The 21276-nt window shown below is 39.3% G+C and overlaps 1 protein-coding gene across 8 annotated transcripts in view; it reads right to left on the bottom strand.

Moving 5' to 3' along the window:
* ARNT (aryl hydrocarbon receptor nuclear translocator) overlaps nucleotides 1-21276 on the bottom strand; it is a 56582-nt gene that overhangs the window by 24859 nt on the left and 10447 nt on the right. For 3 of the 8 annotated variants that reach the window (XM_021088678.1, XM_013997187.2, NM_001315687.1), the window contains 4 exons: nucleotides 15447-15558; nucleotides 11941-11985; nucleotides 4720-4764; nucleotides 2223-2267 (listed from right to left, as the gene is read on the bottom strand). In XM_021088678.1, coding sequence (XP_020944337.1) covers nucleotides 2223-2267; nucleotides 4720-4764; nucleotides 11941-11985; nucleotides 15447-15556 — 245 coding nt within the window. In that variant the 5' untranslated portion in view covers nucleotides 15557-15558. Of the gene's footprint in view, nucleotides 1-2222; nucleotides 2268-4719; nucleotides 4765-11940; nucleotides 12016-15442; nucleotides 15559-21276 lie in introns of those variants that run through there. The other 5 variants (XM_001929670.6, XM_005663493.3, XM_021088681.1 and 2 more) reach the window with 4 other exon arrangements.

The raw sequence follows: 21276 nt of genomic DNA, 5'->3' as shown, positions 1-21276 counted from the left end.
TTAACTTTCTGAAAGCTGAAAACACAAAAAATAACCAGTTTTTCCAATTCAAGTATGCTGCTCAAGAGCAAATACAAAAATTGATAGTACAGAGAGTTCCCAGTGGCCTAGTGGTTAAAGATTCAGCAGTGTCACTGCCATGGTTCAGGCTCAATACCTGGCCCAGGAACTTGTCCACGCCATGGGTGCACGGAAAAAAACTAGTAATATAGATTCTCTTGGTCTCTAAAATGTTGCTTGTTCTAAGCATCTCTCCTATTCTCAAAACTAGAAGACAGAACTGGAAGTTCTATCTACCCCACTAATGGACGAAGCCCCTTCTCCACCTGGGTGTGGTGCTAGTGCACTGAGCTCAAGAGATTATAAGATACCATCTACTAGAGGTCCCCTGTAGGTGCTCATTTTGGGATAAAGTACATTGGAGGATAGGAGTGGAATAGAGAGGATGATATTTAAATGCCTGAAAACCGACACTCTGGATCTCAGCAGGATAAGTAGAACACATCTCAAATACTGAATTCCTCAAAATCAAAGAGAATACCACTGTTAAAAATAATAATCCAGGGGTGTTCCTGTTGTGGCTCAGCAGTAACAAACCCAACTAGTATCCATAAGGATGTGGGTTCGATCCCTGGCCTCATTCAGTGGGTTAAGGATCTGGGGTTGCTATGAGCTGCTGGTAGGTCACAGATGCGGCTCAGCTCCTACATTGTGTGGGCCAGCATCTGCAGCTCCAATTCAACCCCTAGCCTGGGAATTTCCACATGCCACAAGTGCAGTCCTTAAAAAAGCAAATAATAATGATAATCCAGGAGTTCTCTTGTGATACAGTGGATTACGGATTCAGTCGTTAATGCAGTAGCTTGGGTCACTGCTGTGGTGCAAGTTTGATCGCTGGCCCGGGAACTTTAACATGCCACAGGCATGGCCAAAAAAATAATAATCCAGTAATTTTCAAATTGGATTTCTGAAAAGCCTAATAGTTCCTCAGTGTCTTCTGTGCAGATGCTTCAAGGAGAGGCCCAAACAACTTGCTGCATTTCTGTTTCTATTTGAGCAGCTTCGCTTTATCTTTTTTGACTTCTATTACTGTTTAAGGATTCTATTCAAATAAAATTTCTCTGTCAAAACAAAAAACAAAACGAAAACAACTAATCTAATATAAATTTCTTTTTAAGGATAACAGCAAACTAAGGTCAAGCAGTTAAGTGACTTTTCCAAGGGCTGCCTGCCCTCATTCCCAATGAATGCAATGTTCTTCCCACCATACCACACCAATCAGTTTTCTGAAGAGTGAAAGAGTTAGTAGGAGGCATAAGTTGAAACAGCAGCAAAATGAGCTTGTGGCCCCACTGAAAGAGGTAAGACTGGGAGAAGTAGTAAAAACAGGTGTTGGTATCAGTGATCTATCTTCTACTGTGTCATCCCAAATCACAAAGACCAAAAAAACAGGAAAATTTGGGCACAGTATTTCTTCTGCAGTATTTCTACATTATCGACAACAGTCTCCACAGAGAACTCTACAGTCTCCTTTAGTAAAAAGGTCTCACAACATAGTGCATTCCTAGTTACTTTGCCTAAGAAACATAAAATTCTACTCTCAAACATAAAGCACCCATTTTCCCACTATCTGAAATATTTCTGACACTGAAATCCAGAAGTCTGATCTTTTAAATAGACACATCAAGCCTACTAAACTTTACTGGGAAACCACAAAAGACTCAATCACCAAAGCACCACCAGTACTGCTATGACAAAGTTATCTAGGCTGTGAGTCTACATAGGAAAGTAAGGGTGAGCTTTCTAGAGAGATGTGGAGTAAATTATAAGGCCTAAAGATCGGAAACTAATTGTAAACACAGATATATCTATATATTGGTTTTCTGATAAAAGTGCATTTCCCTGATAAAGCACCAACTGGCACACTGCACATTTTCTAAAAGGCTTTTATTCTGTGAAACTTATGCTAAGGCAAAGCTGAAAAAACTATAAAACTAAGAGAAATTTCTTAAATTACTAAGTAAAGGTTCCTCAACTCGCCCACTTTCTAATGGGGAAGCCAAAGTTTCTGTTACACAAAAACTTCTAAAAATCTTGTCCTCTCTTGCCACACACAAGGAAAAACATGAAGAGAAAGGAGAAGAAAGGGGTAGAATAAGAAAAAGGATAGAAAAAGCAGCAGCATCTGCTTCATCATGCTAAAAAAGACACCGTTCTCCTACCTGGCGAGTCTCTCTTTATCCGCAGAGCTCTGCTCATCATCCGACCTAAAAATAGAATTAATGAACTAAGCTAAAATTAAAATAAAAAGAAAGAAGGGAGGAAGGAAGGAATGGGGCAGAGAAAAAAGGAGAGGAAAATAAATAGAACAAAATTGATGCAGAGAAGAGAGGGGGAAATGGAAATATGAACAAGAACCTTGCCTGTAACTCTACAAAACCATCTGTTAGGATAAAGAGAAAGTAACTTACAGGAAAAAGGTCAACATAAAAGCAAGACCAATATTCATTGTAAATTAACATAATCTGAGCACAGAAAGTATTTTGCCAATCATTCTCTGTAGAGACCAAGGATATACAGTTTGAACAAGAACCAAACAAGGGAAGACCATTCTCACACACTGCTACCAATCTGGAAAGAAAATGATATCCACATACGCTATTCTATAATGGAAAAGGCAAACAGTAAATCATGACAAAAACATCAAACAACGGATCACAAATACAATCTCTCAATAACACACATATAGCACACATGCATGTGCAGACAAAATAACCAACCAGGCTTCACTGGAGAAATTATATAAACAAAACTAAAAGCTAGTTTTCTGGTACAGCCTCTATCAGTGATTTGATCCTGAAGTAGTAAATTTCTATTCAGTCACTTTCCCATTTCTCTGCAATAAAGCCACAACATTGCTGGATCCCAGTACCAACTCCCCCCTTCCCTGGAGGGGGCTATAAAGCGTTACCACTAAGTTTCTCTGGAAAACTGGATATGTGTTGGTGGCAACTGAAGAAACATCAACGTGTTGGTAGGCCAGTTTAGCAGTAATCAATTCTATCTTAAATATATATGAAGTGATTAAGAATAAATAAAGAATAACATGTCTAAGTATGACATATTAACAGGCTGAAAGGCTACTTAACTACTTAAAATGTCAAGTAAATGACTTTATCAATATATCAGAAAGTTTCTATAAAATGGTCAACGGGGGAAAAAAAAGTGACCAAAAATAACACAATAATAATGAGAACCATGTGAAAACTTAAGTATATTAACAAGAAGAGAAAGAAAACTGAGTGAAATTAAGTGAAGTTTCATGTTCACTGGGTTATAATTCCTTCACTACAAGTGAAGTTTCATGTTCATTAGGTTATTATAATTCAAAAACTTGGGAAAATTCATTCAGCTTTTGAAGACCCTCTAACTGAATTCCAAAAGAGGATATGGGAGGTTAATAGCTTAACAAATCATATCTTAAAGGAATGAGTTCTGTTGTTTGAAAGAAAGTTAAATATCTAAAATTCCTTTTACTTCTATCACTACAGATCCACAGTTCCTTATCCATTCTAATATTTCCAAATGGAACATATGAATGTAAAAATATTCAAAATAAGCAGGACAAATGAAGACTAAGACAGTCCAGGTCATGTTTTCATAGCTTTTTGGAATTTCAGTCAAGAGACTATGAACTACACCACCACCACGATTTGATGGCTTCATTTTCTAAAGCAGCTTTTTAAAAACTACTCCCCAAATGGCTGTCATTAATTTCTCATTTTAGGGGTAATTCACATCCTAAAGTGTTTACAAGTATCTATTTCAATAACCAAATTCTTCAAAAATTTTTTAAGTACATTCAGCCATTGCCACCACTGTAGCCCAGTTACGCATGATTTTATAGCTATCTTACTGTTTCAACAGCTTCTCATCTACCTCCCTCACTATAGTGCATCTCTCCAATCATTCCAATATAATTCTACTAGAGAAAAAAAATCCCATATGCATTTTACATATTATCATCTCATTCTAGTCTTATGATGGCATCTCACTCTTCAGAGTAGTTTAAAACTACTTTGCTATTTCTTAGCCCTCTACATCAATGGTTCTCAATATATAGGCCCCAGACCAGCAGCATCAGCAATGAATAAACAGTATATGCTTAAACACTGGATTTTGGATTATTCATTTTTGAAGAGGCTGCAAACTCAATTTTTAAAAAACAAATAATTTACTGCTTAATAATATGTAGAATAAACTTTCTAAAAACTGATATTCGAGTTGAGAAGGATTTAATAAAAAGCAAAGTATTTTTCATCTTGACAGATAATTTAAACAAATTTATTTCAACAAAAACACCAGCCTTCATATAAATTTTCCTTGGTCATTTTTAGAAGAATAAAACCATTATCTATATAGATTTTTGCAGATCTATTTAAAGTGCAACCAAAAAGTTCATATTGTTTGGTGTTCATGTGGACACCCAGCAAGCACACTGTATAGCATCTATGATGTATATAAAAAACACTATGTAAAATATACCATTAGTTTGAAGCTATGTTACCTGGACATAAATGATAATTGCAACATTAAGTTTCACCAGCTTTCAGAATAAGAAAGAGACTGAATAGAGAAACTAACTCTCACTGAGGTAAAATTCAGTACTTTTGAATTGTCTGGTCCCACGACAAGGACCAAGATGCTCTACTACATTACCTGGCAAACCGCTCCTTATCATTAGACATCTGATCATCATCACACCTGAAGAGGGAAAAAAAGGATTAGTCCAAAGCATTACACTTGTTATATCTATTTCACTCCTAAAGGAAAACTAGAAAGTAGTAAAAATATTCCACAAAAAAAAGTTAATGAAAAGGTACCACAAAGCAATAGAGATAATAACAGTATTCCATAGAACTTAAAAACCCATGACTATCATTTGTCAGGGTTCTAATGTCTCCTTTACTCTTACTTATCAGACATTCCAAAAAAAGATGGTGATCTAATGAGGGCACGGCTGACTATCCTGTCAATACCACTCTGAAGTTAGGGATAGTTTTGTTTCATTTTTCTTTAATTACAGCCAAAAAAAAAAAAAAAAAGCCACAAAACCCATATAACATAAAATTTACCATCTTAACCTTTTTTTTTTTTTTTTTTTTTTTGGTCTTTTTGCCATTTCTTGGGCCGCTCCCCTGGCATATGGAGGTTCCCAGGCTAAGGTCCAATCGGAGCTGTAGCCTCCAGCCTACGCCAGAGCCACAGCAATGCGGGATACGAGCCGCGTCTGCGACCTACACCTCAGCTCACGGCAATGCCGGATCCTCAACCCACTGAGCAAGGGCAGGGATCGAACCCGCAACCTCATGGTTCCTAGTCGAATTCGTTAACCACTGCGCCACGATGGGAACTCCCCATCTTAACCATTTTTTTTTTTTTCTTTTTTTGTCTTTTTGCTATTTCTTGGACCGCTCCTGCGGCATATGGAGGTTCCCAGGCTAGGGGTCGAATCGGAGCTGTAGCTGCCGGCCTACACCAGAGCCGCAGCAACGGGGGATCCGAGCCTCATCTGCAACCTACACCACAGCTCACGGCAACGCCGGATCGTTAACCCACTGAGCAAGGGCAGGGACCAAACCCGAAACCTCATGGTTCCTAGTCGGATTCGTTAACCACTGCGCCACGACGGGAACTCCCCCATCTTAACCATTTTTAAGTATACAGTTCAGTAGTGCTAACTAGAGTCACACTGCTGTACAAAAAGATCTCTAAAACTTTTTCATCTTGGAAAACTCTATAGCCACCGAATACCATCTTCCCAAACCCCCACCCCCATCCATCCCCCAGCTCCTGACAACAACTATTTTACTTTCTTTCTGATTTTGACTACTTTAGATCCTCATATAAGTGAAATCATACAGTATTTATCTTTTTGTGACTGGCTTATTTCATTTATTATAATGACATCAAGGTTCATCCATGCTATAGTATGCAACAGAATTTCCTTCTTTTTTAAGAGTGAATAATATTCCATTGGATATATATATATATATATATATATATATATATATACATACACACACACACACACACCTTTTTTTCCCTGTACCTGTGGCACGAGGAAGATCCCAAACCAGGAATGGAACTCGCACCACAGCAGGGATCCAAGTCACAGCAGTGACAACACTGGATCCTTAACCTGCTGCACCACCAGGGAACTCCCACATTTTCTTTATTCATTTGTTGATGGATATTTAGGGTGTTCCCACCTCTTGGCTATTGCAAAAAATGGGGCAGTGAACATGAGTCTATAAATATCTCTCCAAGATCCTGCTTTCAATTCTTTTGGATATATAGTCATAAGTGGCACTGCTGGATCATATGATAATTCTGTTTTTAATATTTTGAGGAATCTCCTTACTATTTTCCAAAGTAGCCATACCATTCTGCATTCCTACCAACAGTGCACAAGAGTTCCAAAGCCCCCATATGCTCACCAACACTTGTTATTTTCTGGGGGTTTTTTCCTTCTTATTACAGCCATACCTGCAGTATGTGGAAGTTCCTGGGCTAGGGGTCAAACCAGAGCTGCAGCTGTAGCCTATGCCAAAGCCACAGCAACACCAGATGCAAGGCACATCTGTGACCTACACTACAGCTTGCAGAAACACTGGATCCTTAAACCACTGAACAAGGCCAGGGATCAAATCCACATCCTTACGAACAGTGTTGGGTACTTAACCCACTGAGCCATACAAGAACTCCATTTTCTGGGGGTTTTGATGGTGGTCATCCTAATGGCCTACTTATCATAGTTTTAATTTACATTTCTCCAATGATTAGTGATGTTGAGCATCTTTTCATATGCTTTTTGGCCATTCGTGTATCTTCTCTGGAGAAATGTCTATTCAAGTCCCTTGCCCATTTTTTAATCAGGTTGTCTTTCTATTACTGAGTTATACGGGTTCTTCAAGTATCATAGATATTAGCCCCTTGGAGTTCCCGTTGTGGCGCAGTGCTTAATGAATCCGACTAGGAACCATGAGGTTGTGGGTTCCATCCCTGGCCTCGCTCAGTGGGTTAAATGACCCAGCGTTGCCGTGAGCTGTGGTGTAGGTCGCAGACTTGGCTCGGATCTGGCATTGCTGTGGCTCTGGCATAGGCCTGGGAACATCCATATGCCGAGGGGGCAGCCCCAGAAAAGGCAAAAAGACAAAAAAAAAAAAAAAAGTATAATAGATATTAGCCCCTTATCAGATATATGACTGGCAAATACCTCCTTCCATTCCATGGGTTACCTTTTCACTGTTTTCTTTGATGTGCAAAACTTTCTAAAAGATAGTCTTAAATTATGATTTAGCAATGAACGTTATACTTTTGATTAAGGAAACACAATCCATTCATCTCAACAACTTCTATTTAACAAGCTGATAAATTCTGTTTGCTTTTACAGAAACCACAAAGGAGGATGTGGTGAAGGAGGAAAACCTAACTCTAAAAACACTACTTGAGGAGTTCCCCTTGTGGCTCAGTGGGTTACAAACCCAAATAGTATCATGAACATGAGGGTTCGATCCCTGGCCTAACTCAGTGGGTTAAGGGTCCAGCGTTGCTGTGAGGTGAGGTGTAGGTCACAGATGCAGCTTGGATCTGGCGTTGTTGTGGCTATGGCGTAGGCTGGAGGCTACAGCTCCGATTCAACCCCTAGCCTGGGAACCTCCAAATGCCACGGGTGCAGCCCTAAAAAGACAAAAAAAAAATAAAATAAAATAAAAAAAAACACTATTCTAGGAGTTCCCTTGTGGTGCAATGTGTTAAGGATCCAGTGTGATCACTGTAGCAGCTTGGGTCAGTGCTGTGGCACAGGTTCAATCCTTGGCCCAGACAGTTCCACATGCCATGGGTACAGCTGAAAAAACAAAACAAAACAAAAAAACACTACTCTACTCTCTGGGTGATGTAAATTTTCCTCCTCTCACTACCACAGGATATAGCAAAGATCTATCAACTTTGGGCAGAGAGTGCTTTAGGGAGATAGGTAAGACTGACAAATTTTGCAGTTAAACCAGTTAATAAATTAGAGCCAGAATTTATACTGCTCCTTCATAGGTTATAAATCCTCAACTAATCTGACCCCAACAATTTTCAAAAGTTTTTGAAAATAACTGGAGAGCAGAAGTAGAATGAAAGGCAAACATGGAGGTATGGTGGAATTTCTGCTCAAGGACAAATCGTTTAAGACACAAAATATACTACAGACCAGATGCTACAAATTCTTATTGAAAAAGAAATTACCTAAGCTGAAAAAAAAGGCCTATACTTCACGTATTAATTTTGAATCTTGGGAGTTCCTGTTGTGGCTCAGTGGGTTAAGAACCTGACTAGTATCCATGAGGACATAGGTTTGATCCCTGGCCTTGCTCAGTGGGTTAAGGATCCTGCATTGCTGTGGCTATGGTACAGGCCAGCAGCTGCAGCTCCAATTCAACCCCTAGCCCAAGAACTTCGATATGCCGTAAGTGCAGCCCTGAAAAAAGAGAAAGAGAGAAAGATAACTGTGAATCTCAAGAATGAAACTTCTAGATCCTACTACTCAATGTGTGGTCAGTGGACCAGAAGCAGCAACATTACTTAGCAATCTATTAGAATGCAGAATCTTCGGCACTACCCCAGACCTAATGAATTATAATCTTCATCTTATCAAGAACACCCGGTGAATGCATGTGTTTGAGTTTTGGAAGCATTATTTTAGATACTAGTAACTCTGATATTGTACTTTGAATTTCAAAGCCTTAATATTCTCTCTTTTTTTTAGGACTGCACCTACGGCATATGGAGATTCCCAGGCTAGGGGTTAAATCAGAGCTGCAGCTGCCGGCATACCACAGCCACAGCAACATCAGACCTGAGCCGCATCAGCGACTGACACCATAGCTCACAGCAACGCCAGATCCTTAACCAAGTGAGGCCATGATAGAACCTCGTGGTTCTTAGTCAGATTTGTTTCCGCTGCACCACAACGTGAACTCCTCAAAGCCTTAATGTTCTTGAAAATTATTTTATAGATGCTGTCTGGAGAATATAACAAAACGACACTTAAATAAAGTAATGAAAAGAGGTAATAAAAAGCATCAAAGTAGCATCCACCAAAGAGATTTAATATTGGTTTACAAATACAATGCAAGTAAGACTCACTCATCAACCAAAGTGAGAAAATTCAAATTAAAAAAAAAAGTACTGGAGTTCCCATCACGGCTCAGTGGTTAACAAATCCAACTAGGAACCATGAGGTTGCAGGTTCGATCCCTGGCCTCACTCAGTGGGTTAAGGATCCAGTGTTGCCATTAGCTATAGTGCAGGTTGCAGATGCAGCTCAGATCACGCATTGCTGTGGCTGTGGCCTAGGCCGGTGGCTACAGCTCGAATTAGACCCCTAGCCTGGGTGGGGTGTGGCCCCAGAAAAAGGCATTAAAAAAAAAAAGTACTGATGATCAAATTGAAAAATTTGGTGATGCCTCTCTCAGGCATAATGACCTACATGTTAAGATGAATTCTGAATTCTGACAATCTTTTTTTTTTAATGGTTGGGGAAAGGACAAATGAAACTTTTTAGATTTGCATATAGTTTGACTACTAGATTTTGCAGAAATGGAAGAGGGAAGCAAAGACTCAGGGCTACAGCTAACTGACAGATATAAATAAAACTATCCCCATTCATAGTACAACACAGTTCTACTAACAATATTTATCATTATAATTAGGGATTCCCAACTGGAGGAATTCCCAACAGAACTATGTTAAAAAAGTCTATTCTTTTGCAGAAATTGAAATCTCTTCCCCTCTTCACATTTGTTGACACTCATTAAGTCTCAAGATCTCTCTTAGAGAATTGTTTTCTCCAAAATTTTGCAACTTTTTTTTTTTTGGTCTGTTTTTCTAGGGCTACACCCATGGCAACTGGAGGTTCCCAAGCTAGGGACAAATCGGAGCGGTAGCTGCTGGCCTACACCACAGCCACAGCAACGCCAGATCCTGGACGCATCTTCGACCTACACCCATAGCTCATGGCAACACCAGATCTTCAACCCACTGAGTGAGACCAGGGATTGAACCTGCATCTTCATGGATGCTAGTCAGATTCATTTCTGCCAAGCCATGAAGGGAACTCCTACAATTCTTTTTTATGGTGGCCAAATCACAGTTGTTTTCAAGAATATATGGCAGTGGGGAGTTCCTGTCATGGCTCAGTGGTTAACAAACCCAACTAGTATCCATGAGGACACAGGTTCGATCCCTGGCCTCACTCAATGGGTTAGGGATCTGGCATTGCCGTGAGCTGTGGCACAGGTTGCAGACGTGGCTCAGATCTGGAGTTGCTGTGGCTGTGGCACAGGCCAGCGGCTACAGCTCTGATTCCACCCCTAGCCTGGGAACTTCCATAAGTCAAGGGCACGGCCCTAAAAAAAAAAAAAAGACAAAAAAAATAGGGCTCCCTTTAGAATGGATAAACAATGAGGTGCTAATGCACAGCACTGTGAACTATATTCAATCTCCTGGGATCGAACATGATGGAAGATAGTATGAGAAAAAGAATATATATAAAAAACTAGGTCACTATGCTGTATAGCAGAAATTAGCACAACACTGTAAACAACTATACTTTAAAAAATAAAAAAAAAAAGATAAAATAAGGTTTAAAAAATTTAAAAATAGGAGTTCCCGTCGTGGCGCAGTGGTTAACGAATCCGACTAGGAACCATGAGGTTGCGGGTTCGGTCAATGCCCTTGCTCAGTGGGTTAAGGATCCGGCGTTGCCGTGAGCTGTGGTGTAGGTTGCAGACGCGGCTCGTATCCTGCATTGCTGTGGCTCTGGCGTAGGCCAGGGGCTACAGCTCCAACTCGACCCCTAGCCTGGGAACCTCCATATGCCGCGGGAGCGGCCCAAAGAAATAGCAAAAAAAGACCAAAAAAAAAAAAAATTAAAAATAAAGTGAAAATAGGACTCCTTTATTTCTCAATTATTTGTTACTCTGCAATGTAGATACTACCTAGGTAATGTGTTCAACTGTGAAAAGAAAAAAGGTTATCTTCTATTCTTTGACTCTTACTGCTTTCCTTACTTAAAAATAAAGCCAAGTAATTGGTCTTAAATAAGAATTAAAATTTCCCTTCTCTGAAAGAACTCCATCAATACAGTGAAAAATCCATTTTCACTGCTCTAGAAGATTCATTACTCTATGAGACAAATTCCAATTCTGGCTCTGTAGAAGACAATGGCTATTAGAGGGCATGAAAGATTAGTACATTAATATCCCCCTTCCAACTAATTACACCTCGAAGTACTCACTACCTGGTGCAGCCTGCTCCCACAATGAGTCTGGACTTGGACATATGACTTGCTTTGGCCAATGGAATAACAGCAAATGTCAATGCAAAGCAGAGGCTTGATAAACACTTAGACAGGACTTGCCCTTTGAATTATAGCCATCACCATGTACAGAAATTCAGTCTGGCCTCCTTAAGGATAAAAGACCACAAAGAGATACCGTATCAGCCATATGAGCCTAGTTTTCAGATGATAAGGCAGCTGAAGGCAGTCTTATGAGTAAGTATAGGCAAGGTCAGCAGAATAATCATCTAGTCAATCCATAGAAATTGTCAATCCAATTGTGAGAAATAATAAATCATTGTTCTTTTTTAACCCACACAATAGAGAACTGATATAGAGGTCTTATAAATGCCCTCTCCTCATTGAGCTCCTTCCTCTGGAGCTATTACCAGAATGCTTGAAATTTTTATGAGGTATAATATAATACAAATTTTAGTTCTAGGATGAAAGACTCTTCTTAGGCCTACAGACAAAAATATTATGAATAAGAAATATAATGAACTTATTTTTAATATCAAAAATCCAGAGAAAGTTTTTCAAGATCTTACCTCAAAAATTTACTGTTCCCTTCTCCATCATCATCAAAATCCAATCTGGAGAAAGCCAACAAAAATACTGTAAGCCTACTGATAATACAGAACATTAAAAAAATTAAAATTCTAAATCCATAAGCTATCTGAACACCCACTCATGGAAGAAGGAAAAGAGGAAGTGGACATAAGCAAAGCTATATTACCTCTTCCTTACTGTACCAAACAGGTCACAGATATTGGATAATCAAAAGAGAGTACCCCTTGCTGCTACCTTTCATTTTCTCAGGGTAGATATCCACCTTTGCCAAAGTTTTATATCACAGTACAACCCCTACAAAAGGACCAGGAATCCACTCAAAAAGGATAAGAAAAAATTAGTATGAATAATTCAGGTCCATTTCTCATTTGTACAGTCTACTCTAGGCTATGCTACCAGTTCTCTAAAAACATCTCTCAAAACAGTGATGTTCCATAAAGGAGTAACTTCAAGACCTCCGAAGGTTGTTAAATAATATTTCTTTCCTTCATTCATCTAATAAACATGTAATATATACTATAATCCAGATACTGTGCTAGGTGAGGTGATAACAAGAGACTTGCCTTCAAGGGATTCTTTGCCTAGACAAATACAAATATACAATAAGTGAGAATGAGAAAGTGCCACATGAGGAGCACAATCAATAAGCTACAAACATTTAGTAAAAGCAGAGGTGACTTTCATTTCTAGGGATTAGAGAAGATTATACGTAACAAGATAGGCCAATCTCCCATTAATCTCCATACTCCACTAAACTAAAACATTACTCACTTATCACCTTAATGCAGTGATTGTGGCATCTTTATTAGTGCAATCATGAGCCTCTTAATGAGTTATATATGAAGTATACAGCATCAATCCTGAAAACGTCCATTTCCCTTCCTCCCTTAGCCCCGATCATCTGTCAAAACCTATTTACCTAATAACTCCATTTCTAAAACTCTATCCTAAAGAAATAACTAGAAGTAGAGAAAAAAATTACATACAAAGATATTCATTGATCATTAAACAGCAAAATCTTCAAAACATTTTAAATGTCTCCAAACAGAGTTCCCGTCCTGGCGCGACAGAAACAAATCTAACTAGGAACCATGAGGTTTCAAGCCCAATCAATGAGTTAAGGATCTGGTGTCGCCATGAGCTGTGGTTTAGGTCACAGACATGGCTTGGATCCTGCGTTGCTGCGGCTGTGGCGCAGGCTGGCAGGTGCAGTTTCAATTTGACCCCTAGCCTGGGAACCTCCATATGCCACGGGTATGGCCCTAAAGAGCAAAAATAAATAAATAAATAAATAAATAAATAAATAATAAATAAATGTCTCCAAACAGGAATTAAATACATCCCTCTATATAACTATTTAATATTATGTTCCCATAAAATACATAAGAATATGAAAAAAGGTTATTTTATACAATTAAGTGAACAGACCAGGTTATATAAACCTACTTAATTATGATTATAATTATTTTAAAGAAGAATAAAGCAAATACACTAAAAAAAAATAATGGGAGATGGGCTGTATAGTAGGATTATTGCTACTTTATTCTTCTTTATAAATTTCTATATTTTCCAATCTTTTTTTTTGTCTTTTTTTGCTATTTCTTGGGCCGCTCCTGCGGCATATGGAGGTTCCCAGGCTAGGGGTCGAATCGGAGCTGTAGCCACCGGCCTACACCAGAGCCACAGCAATGCGGGATCCGAGCCACGTCTGCGACCTACACCACAGCTCATGGCAACGCCAGACCCTTAACCCACTGAGCAAGGCCAGGGACCGAACCCGCAACCTCATGGTTCCTAGTCGGATTTGTTAACCACTGCGCCACGATGGGAACTCCTATTTTTTTAATTTAATTTTATATTTTTTGCTTTTTAGGGCCACACTCAAGGCATAGAGAAGTTCCCAGACTAGGGGTCAAGTCAGAGCTACAGCTGCCAGCCTACACCATAGCCACAGCAACGTGGGATCCGAGCCATATCTGCAACCTACACCACAGCTCATGGCCAAGACTGGATCCTTAACCCAGTGAGCGAGGCCAGGGATTGAACCCACATCCTCATGGATACTGGTCAGATTCATTTCCATTGTGCCACAATGGGACATACCAATCTTTCTTTTAAAAAACATGTATTTTTTCTTTTAATATATTTTTCTGACTACCAAAAATACTCGCTTTAGAAAATCTGGAAATAATTAAAAACAGAAACAAATGTCTTCCATAACCCCATCACTAGACATCTGGTAAGTATCCTTTCAGTTTTTTTGCTATGCACACATTACACATATTTTTTTCTGACAGAGTTGGTTTACATGTATTGTAACCCCTTTTCTCAATATATTATGAACATTTTTCTATACCAATACATATTTTCACTTCTAATAGCCGTAGAGTATTCCATTTTCAATATACTATAACTTAACCAATCCCCTAATTTAGATATTAATATTGCTTCTAATTAATATTGAGTATATATAACCACAACACCATGTTTAAGAGAGTAGACTCTAAAGCTAACCTCCCAAAGTGCCTATCATAGATCTTCCACTTACTGGCTTTAGAACCCTGCATAAGTTACTTATTCACCCTACCTGCAACATGCAGAAGGAGAGAGAGAACCCACAGAGATAATCAAGTCTTAATATGTTACTCATGTTACCACTTTAACCCAGGGATCATTCTTGCATTACTACTGGTAGAAGGAAGCTTAAAAACTAGCTATAACATTAGCTACATAATTTTTAAAAACAAGAAAGAAAAAATAAAAATACCAACAAGCAGGTCAAATACTACCCATTCCTCCAGGCCTTTCCAAAGCAACCTCTTTCCTAAAGTCTTTCCTAACCTCTACCAACCAATAATGGTATTTCTACACATTAAAACACAGAGGACTGTATCAGTAGTTCCTTTTAGCAAACCTGGAGTATTCTATCTTAAATTATATTTATCTGTGTAATGATTATCCCTTTCAGAACATAAACAACTCAGACACAAGGACTGTGCCTTATTTACCTAGCGGCAACCAGCACAATGCCTTATGCTAATTAGGCATTTAATAAATAATTTTGGAACTGAATGGAATCTAGATTCCAAATGAAGCGACAGATCAATAACTTAGAAGAGAAATATTCTAGAGTTTAGCATTCTCTAAATCCAGAAAAGTAAGAAGCCTCCCAAAAAGATTTTGAGAATGCAGATATAAAGTTTAATGAAAGCAGCAAATTTTCAGCAGCAGTGAAATCTTTAGGCTTAGCCATATTCCTTTACACTGCAGAGATTTTTGGTTTAAAAAAAAAATGCTTATAAGAAACTTAGATAAAAACATCAATTCCAAACAAGAAAAATCCAGGGACTTAAGAAAGTTATCTAACAGCAGTGTAGTAAATAGCCAGAAAAGGTGACAGAGTTAGAATAGAGGGTCCAGCAACTAACAAAATCAGTCTGGTACAAAGGAGAGACATTCATGACACCACCCTGGTTAAACATACCCTGGTCGCCGCTTAATAGCCCTCTGAACAATGGCTCCTCCACCTTGAATCCCAGGCCCAGGGTTTCCAGAGGTAATGGCTGGACCCAGTGATGGTACATCTGCTGTCATTTCTGTCAAAGAAAAACAGAAATACGGATTTTAAAAAGACTGTCCTTGGAGTTCCCGTCATGGCACAGTGGTTAACGAATCCGACTAGGAACCATGAGGTTGCGGGTTCGGTCCCTGCCCTTGCTCAGTGGGTTAACGATCCCAGCGTTGCCGTGAGCTGTGGTGTAGGTTGCAGACTCGGCTCAGATCCCGAGTTGCTGTGGCTCTGGCGTAGGCCGGTGGCTACAGCTCCGATTCGACCCCTAGCCTGGGAACTTCCATATGCCATGGGAGCAGCCCAAGAAATAGCATAAATAAATAAATAAATAAATAAATAAAAAGACTGTCCTTGCTTATCATCATCATCAAATTGACTAGAAAAGGAAGGCTCAGAGTTCCCGTCGTGGCGCAGTGGTTAACGAATCCGACTAGGAACCATGAGGTTGCGGGTTCGGTCCCTGCCCTTGCTCAGTGGGTTAACGATCCCAGCGTTGCCGTGAGCTGTGGTGTAGGTCACAGCCGCGGCTCGGATCCCGAGTTGCTGTGGCTCTGGCGTAGGCCGGTGGCTACAGCTCCGATTCGACCCCTAGCCTGGGAACCTCCATATACCGCGGGAGCGGCCCAAGAAATAGCAACAACAACAAAGACAAAAAAAAAAAAAAAAAAAAAAAAGGAAGGCTCAAGCTGGGGATAAGATCTCAATAGTTTGCTAGAAAACCCAAATGCTCATGTCCAGATTGCTTTTCTTGAATTCTTAGACTGAAAAAAGATTGTCCTAAACTTCAGTTCCCCCGACGTCATACAGGTTTGAAGAGATACTATAGTCTGCAGTCTTCACTTTTAAAAGCTTGTAATAGTAACATAATATTAATCTAAAACACAAATTGGTTTACATATTCCACTCATGCAACAGATACATATAACTCATCTCCTCTGATTTATTTTATTTGGAAAATACAAAAAAACCTCAACATATAAAATCACCTATATTTCAAAACTCAAAAAAAAAAAAAAAAATCGAGCAGTTGCCAATGTGGCGGGGAGGGAGTGGGATGGATGTGGAGTTTGGGGTTAGTAGATGCAAACTACTACATTTAGAAAGGATAAGTCGGAGTTCCCGAAGTAGCGCAGTGGAAACGAAACCGACTAGGAACCACGAGGTAGCGAGTTTCAATCCCTGGCCTTGCGCAGTGAGTTATGGATGCGGTGTTGCCGTGAGCTGTGGTTCAGGTCGCAGACATGGCAGGGATCTGGCGTTGCTGTGGCTCTGGTGTAGGCCACCAGCTGTAGCTCCAATTAGACCCCTAGCCTGGGAACACCCATATGCCACGAGTGCAGCCCTATAAAGACAAAAGACAAAAAAAAAAAAAAAAAAAAAGGATAACTAATGAGGTCCTACTGTATAGCACAGGAAATTATATCCACTCTCTTGTATAGAACATGATGAAAAATAATATGAGAAAAAGAATGTACATATATGTATGACCGGGTCACTATGGTATACAGCAGAAATTGACACAACATTGTAAATCAACTATGCTTTAATAAATAATAAAAACAGGAGTTCTCTGTGGCACAGCAGGTTAAGAGCCCCACACTATCACTGTGGCAGCTCAGGTCACTGCTGTGGCATGGGTTCGATCCCTGGCCCAGGAATTTCCACATGCCAAGGATACGGCCAAAAATAATTTATTTAATATAAATAAAGATAAATTTTAAAAAATTATTTATTTAATATAAATAAAGATAAATTTTAAAAATTAAAAAGAACAGTCATATAGAGTGAAACTCTAAGTCCCTCATTATGACTCCCTTTCCTGCCCCCTTTGTATCCTTTTCTGCTTTCAATTCAATCTCATCCCCCAGAAGTAATCACTGTTAACAGTTAAGCTCATTTTATCTTTTTCTTTTTTCTTTTTAGAGCCACACCTGTGGCATATAAGTTCCCAGGCTAGAGGTCAAATCAGAGCTGCAGCTGCCAGCCCACGCCACAGCCACAGCCATGCCAGATACAAGCTGCATCCACGATCTATGCTGCAGCTTGTGGCAACACTGGATTCTTAACCCACCGAGCAAAGCCAGGGATCAAACCGCATTTTCATAGATACTAGTTGGGTTCTTAACCTGCTAAGCTACAATGGGAACTCCTCATTTTATCTTGTTTTTGGCCATGCTCATGCCATGTGCAAGTTCCCAGGCTAGGGGTCCAATGGGAGCTACAGGTGTCTGGCTATACCACTGCTACACCAACACCAGATCCAAGCTGCACCTTCAACATACACCACAGCTTTGCAGCAATACTGGACCCTCAACCCATTAAGGGAGGCCAGGGATCGAACCTGCATCCTCATGGACACTTGTGTTGGGTTCTTAACCCAGGGAGTTACAATGGGAACTCCTGTTTTAATTTTCATTATGTCTTTTTATATTAGTCACCTGAAATCACTGAGTTGGCTCTTCATACCTCTGATATTTTTACACTGGAAGTCTTTGTCTAATAAATCTGTAGGACCTATCAGTATATTAAAGGGTAATATATGCCTATTATGTATTACAAGTACTTATTATCACCTATGTTAGCCTTTAAATATACATTTTGCATTTTTATGTTGTTAAATTTATCAGTTTTCCTAAATAGTTCAATTTCTATCTTGTTTAGGAAAGCTATCCATCCTCCAGATTACTTCTGTATTTTCTTATAATACTTCTGTGTTTCACATTTAGATTTTTCTTTTCTTTTTCTTTTTTTTTTTGCCTCACCTGCAGCATGTGGAACTTCCTGGACCAGGGATCAGACTTACACCACAGCTGTGACCTGCGCCACAGCTGAGACAATGCCAAGATCCTTAAACTGCTACACCGCACAGGAACTCCATAGATTTTTAAACCTTCTGGAATTTATTACATATGCCAACCTGGCATAAGACAGGACTCTGAACATTTTCTTGCAAATGGACAGCTGATTATTCTAATATCCTTTGCTGGATAGTCCATCCTTTCCTCACTTATCTGAAATGACTCCTTTATTATATTTTAGGTGTCTATAGATAACTGATCTTTCTATACTTCTATTCTGTATTAATATATTTTCCTGCCCCTATGTCAATAGTGAACACTTTTGAAAATAATAGGATTTTAATTATCTAATAGGAAAGAATTCCAGGAGTTTCTGTTGTGGCTCAGCGGTAATGAACCCAACTAGTATCCATGAGGATATGAGTTCAATCCCTGGCCCCGCTCAGTGGGTTAAGGATCCAGCACTGCTGTGAGCCACAGTGTAGGTCGAAGACTCAGCTCGGATCTGGCATTGCTGTGGCTGTGGTATAGGACCTACTGTATAGCACAGAGAACTCTACTCAATATTTTCTGATAATCTATGTGGGAGAAGAATCTGAAAAAATGAATGTGTGTATATGCATAACTGAATCACTTTGTTGTACAGCAGAAATGATCGCAACCTTGTAAATCAAGTATACTTCAATAAAACTTTAAAAAATGAAAAAGGAGTTCCCATCACGGCGAATGGGAACGAATCTGACTAAGAACCATGAGGTTTCGGGTTCAATCCCTAGCCTCGTTCAGTGAGTTAATGATCTGGTGTTGCCATGAGCTGTGGTGTAGGTTGCAGATGCGGCTCGGATCTGGCGTTACTATGGCTCTGGCGTAGGCCGGCAGCAACAGCTCTGATTGGACCCCTGGCCTGGGAACCTCCATATGTCACAGGCGCAGCCCTAAAAAGGACAAAAGACAAAAAAAAAATTAAAAAGTAAAAATAAAAAATGAAAAAAAAAGAACCACTTGATAAAATTAACCGATAAACAGATTAGAGAACAAACAGGAACATTCAACAGTTAAAAGTTTCTGGATCATGTTCCATGGTTTGCACATCTGGCTGCAGAGGGAAGAAATGAGAGACTCTTCAGACATTTGTTTAGTGCTCTCCTTCTGGAAGAAAGTGGACATCAAAGCACAAACTTGCTCCATATCCATGATTCAGAGCCCTACCTCAGAGAGGCCAGGTCCTGTTAACAGTCTCCGACATTCAGATAAAGTCAGTGTGTGCTGCTGGCCCACAGACATGTATCTTGAACATCAAAGGGTTAGTATCAGCAAAGACAAATTAAAATGAACGTGGCATCTTGCTGAAAAATTACCATATATGCAAATGGATGACTTTCCATTTAGCTCCTGAAACTACTGTACATAGAAAGACACTCAACTATCTGCAAACTACTTTGAAGAAATTAAGGTTTTGGAGCTCAACTCTTAAAAACAAACAAACAAAACACCTCTGGCATCAGAGAAGGCCAAGGAGGGTCCTGGAACTTTCATTTCCACTGGTCAGGAATGAGGACCTGGGAGTTCTGCCATGGCACATTGGGTTAAGAATCTGACTGCAGTGGTTTGGGTTAAAGCCCTGGCCCGGTGCAGTGGGTTAAAGGATCTGGCATTGTCACAGGTATGGCCCATTGTGGCTGTTAAAAAAAAGAAAGAAAAGGGGAAAAAAGGGTTCCCATTGTGGCTCCATGGAAATGAATTTGACTAGTATCCATGAGGATGTGGGTTCGATCCCTGGCCTCGTTCATTGGGTTGGGAATCCAACATTGCCATGAGCTGTGGTATAGGTCGCAGATGCGGCTCAGATCCTCCATTGTTGTGGCTGTGGTATAGGCCGGAAGTTGCAGCTCTGATTGGACCCCTCGCTTGGGAATTTCCATATGCCATGAGTACAGCCCTAAAAAGCAAAAAAAAAAGAAAAGAAAAGAAAAAGAAGAAGGAAAGTATGCAATATGCTACAGTATGGATGAACCTTGAAAATATTACACTGAAGGGATTGGAAAATGTGGGAGTGGAAATTGTTTAAAGGTATAATTTTAATTTTGCAAGATGAAAAAATTTCTGGAGGTCGATAGTGGTGATGGCAGCACAAAGATGTGACACTACTAATGCCTCTGAACTGTACACTCAAAAACAGTCAAAAAGGCAAATTCTATGTTAAGTATATTTTGCCACAATAAAATAAATTTTAATATATAAAAAAATTCTGAGGTGGATCTACATCATTGAAATGGAAAGTTATCCACCATATATCATAATGGCAAATGGAAAAATAAGCTACGGAAAATTACATATAATACTTTTAGAAGTTTATATACATAACAAAAGCCTAGAAGAATTCGTTTAATATTTATTGCATGCCTATTACATGCCACTATTGCAGGTCCTAAAGATAAAGTAATAAATAGAAAACACAAAAATGCTAACCCTTATGAATTTTACATGTCAGTGGAAAAAAATTTGAGAAATAATATAAAATGGCTTGACAGTATGTAACTGACATAGGTTAAAAAAATGGATAAACAGTAATTTCATTTGGTTTGACCTAACAATATATTATATAGAGAGATAAATGTGGAGAAAAATAAACTAAGGGAAGTCAACTCAGAAGTATATAAAGGTTCAAGCAATTTTAGATAGTAAGGGAAGACCTTGCTAAAAATGTAACATTTAAGGAAAGGTCAGAGAAGGTAAGGGAATAAACTATGCAGGTATCTAGGGGAAATGCACTCCAGGCAAAGTGCAAAGACCCGGAGGTGAGAGCATACCTGTTAAATTCTAGGAATAGTGTGGATAACATGGTGGCTGGAATGGAGTGAGCAAACGTTACACAGTAAACTATTAACAATGGTTATCTCTAGGATGGCATTCAGAGACTTCTACATTTGATTTTCTACACAAAT

The sequence above is a fragment of the Sus scrofa genome, chromosome 4, assembly GCF_000003025.6.
Source record: "Sus scrofa isolate TJ Tabasco breed Duroc chromosome 4, Sscrofa11.1, whole genome shotgun sequence".
NCBI lineage: Eukaryota > Metazoa > Chordata > Mammalia > Artiodactyla > Suidae > Sus > Sus scrofa.
The sequence above is the reverse complement of the archived record's forward strand: the minus strand, read 5'-3'. Positions and strand labels throughout refer to the sequence as shown.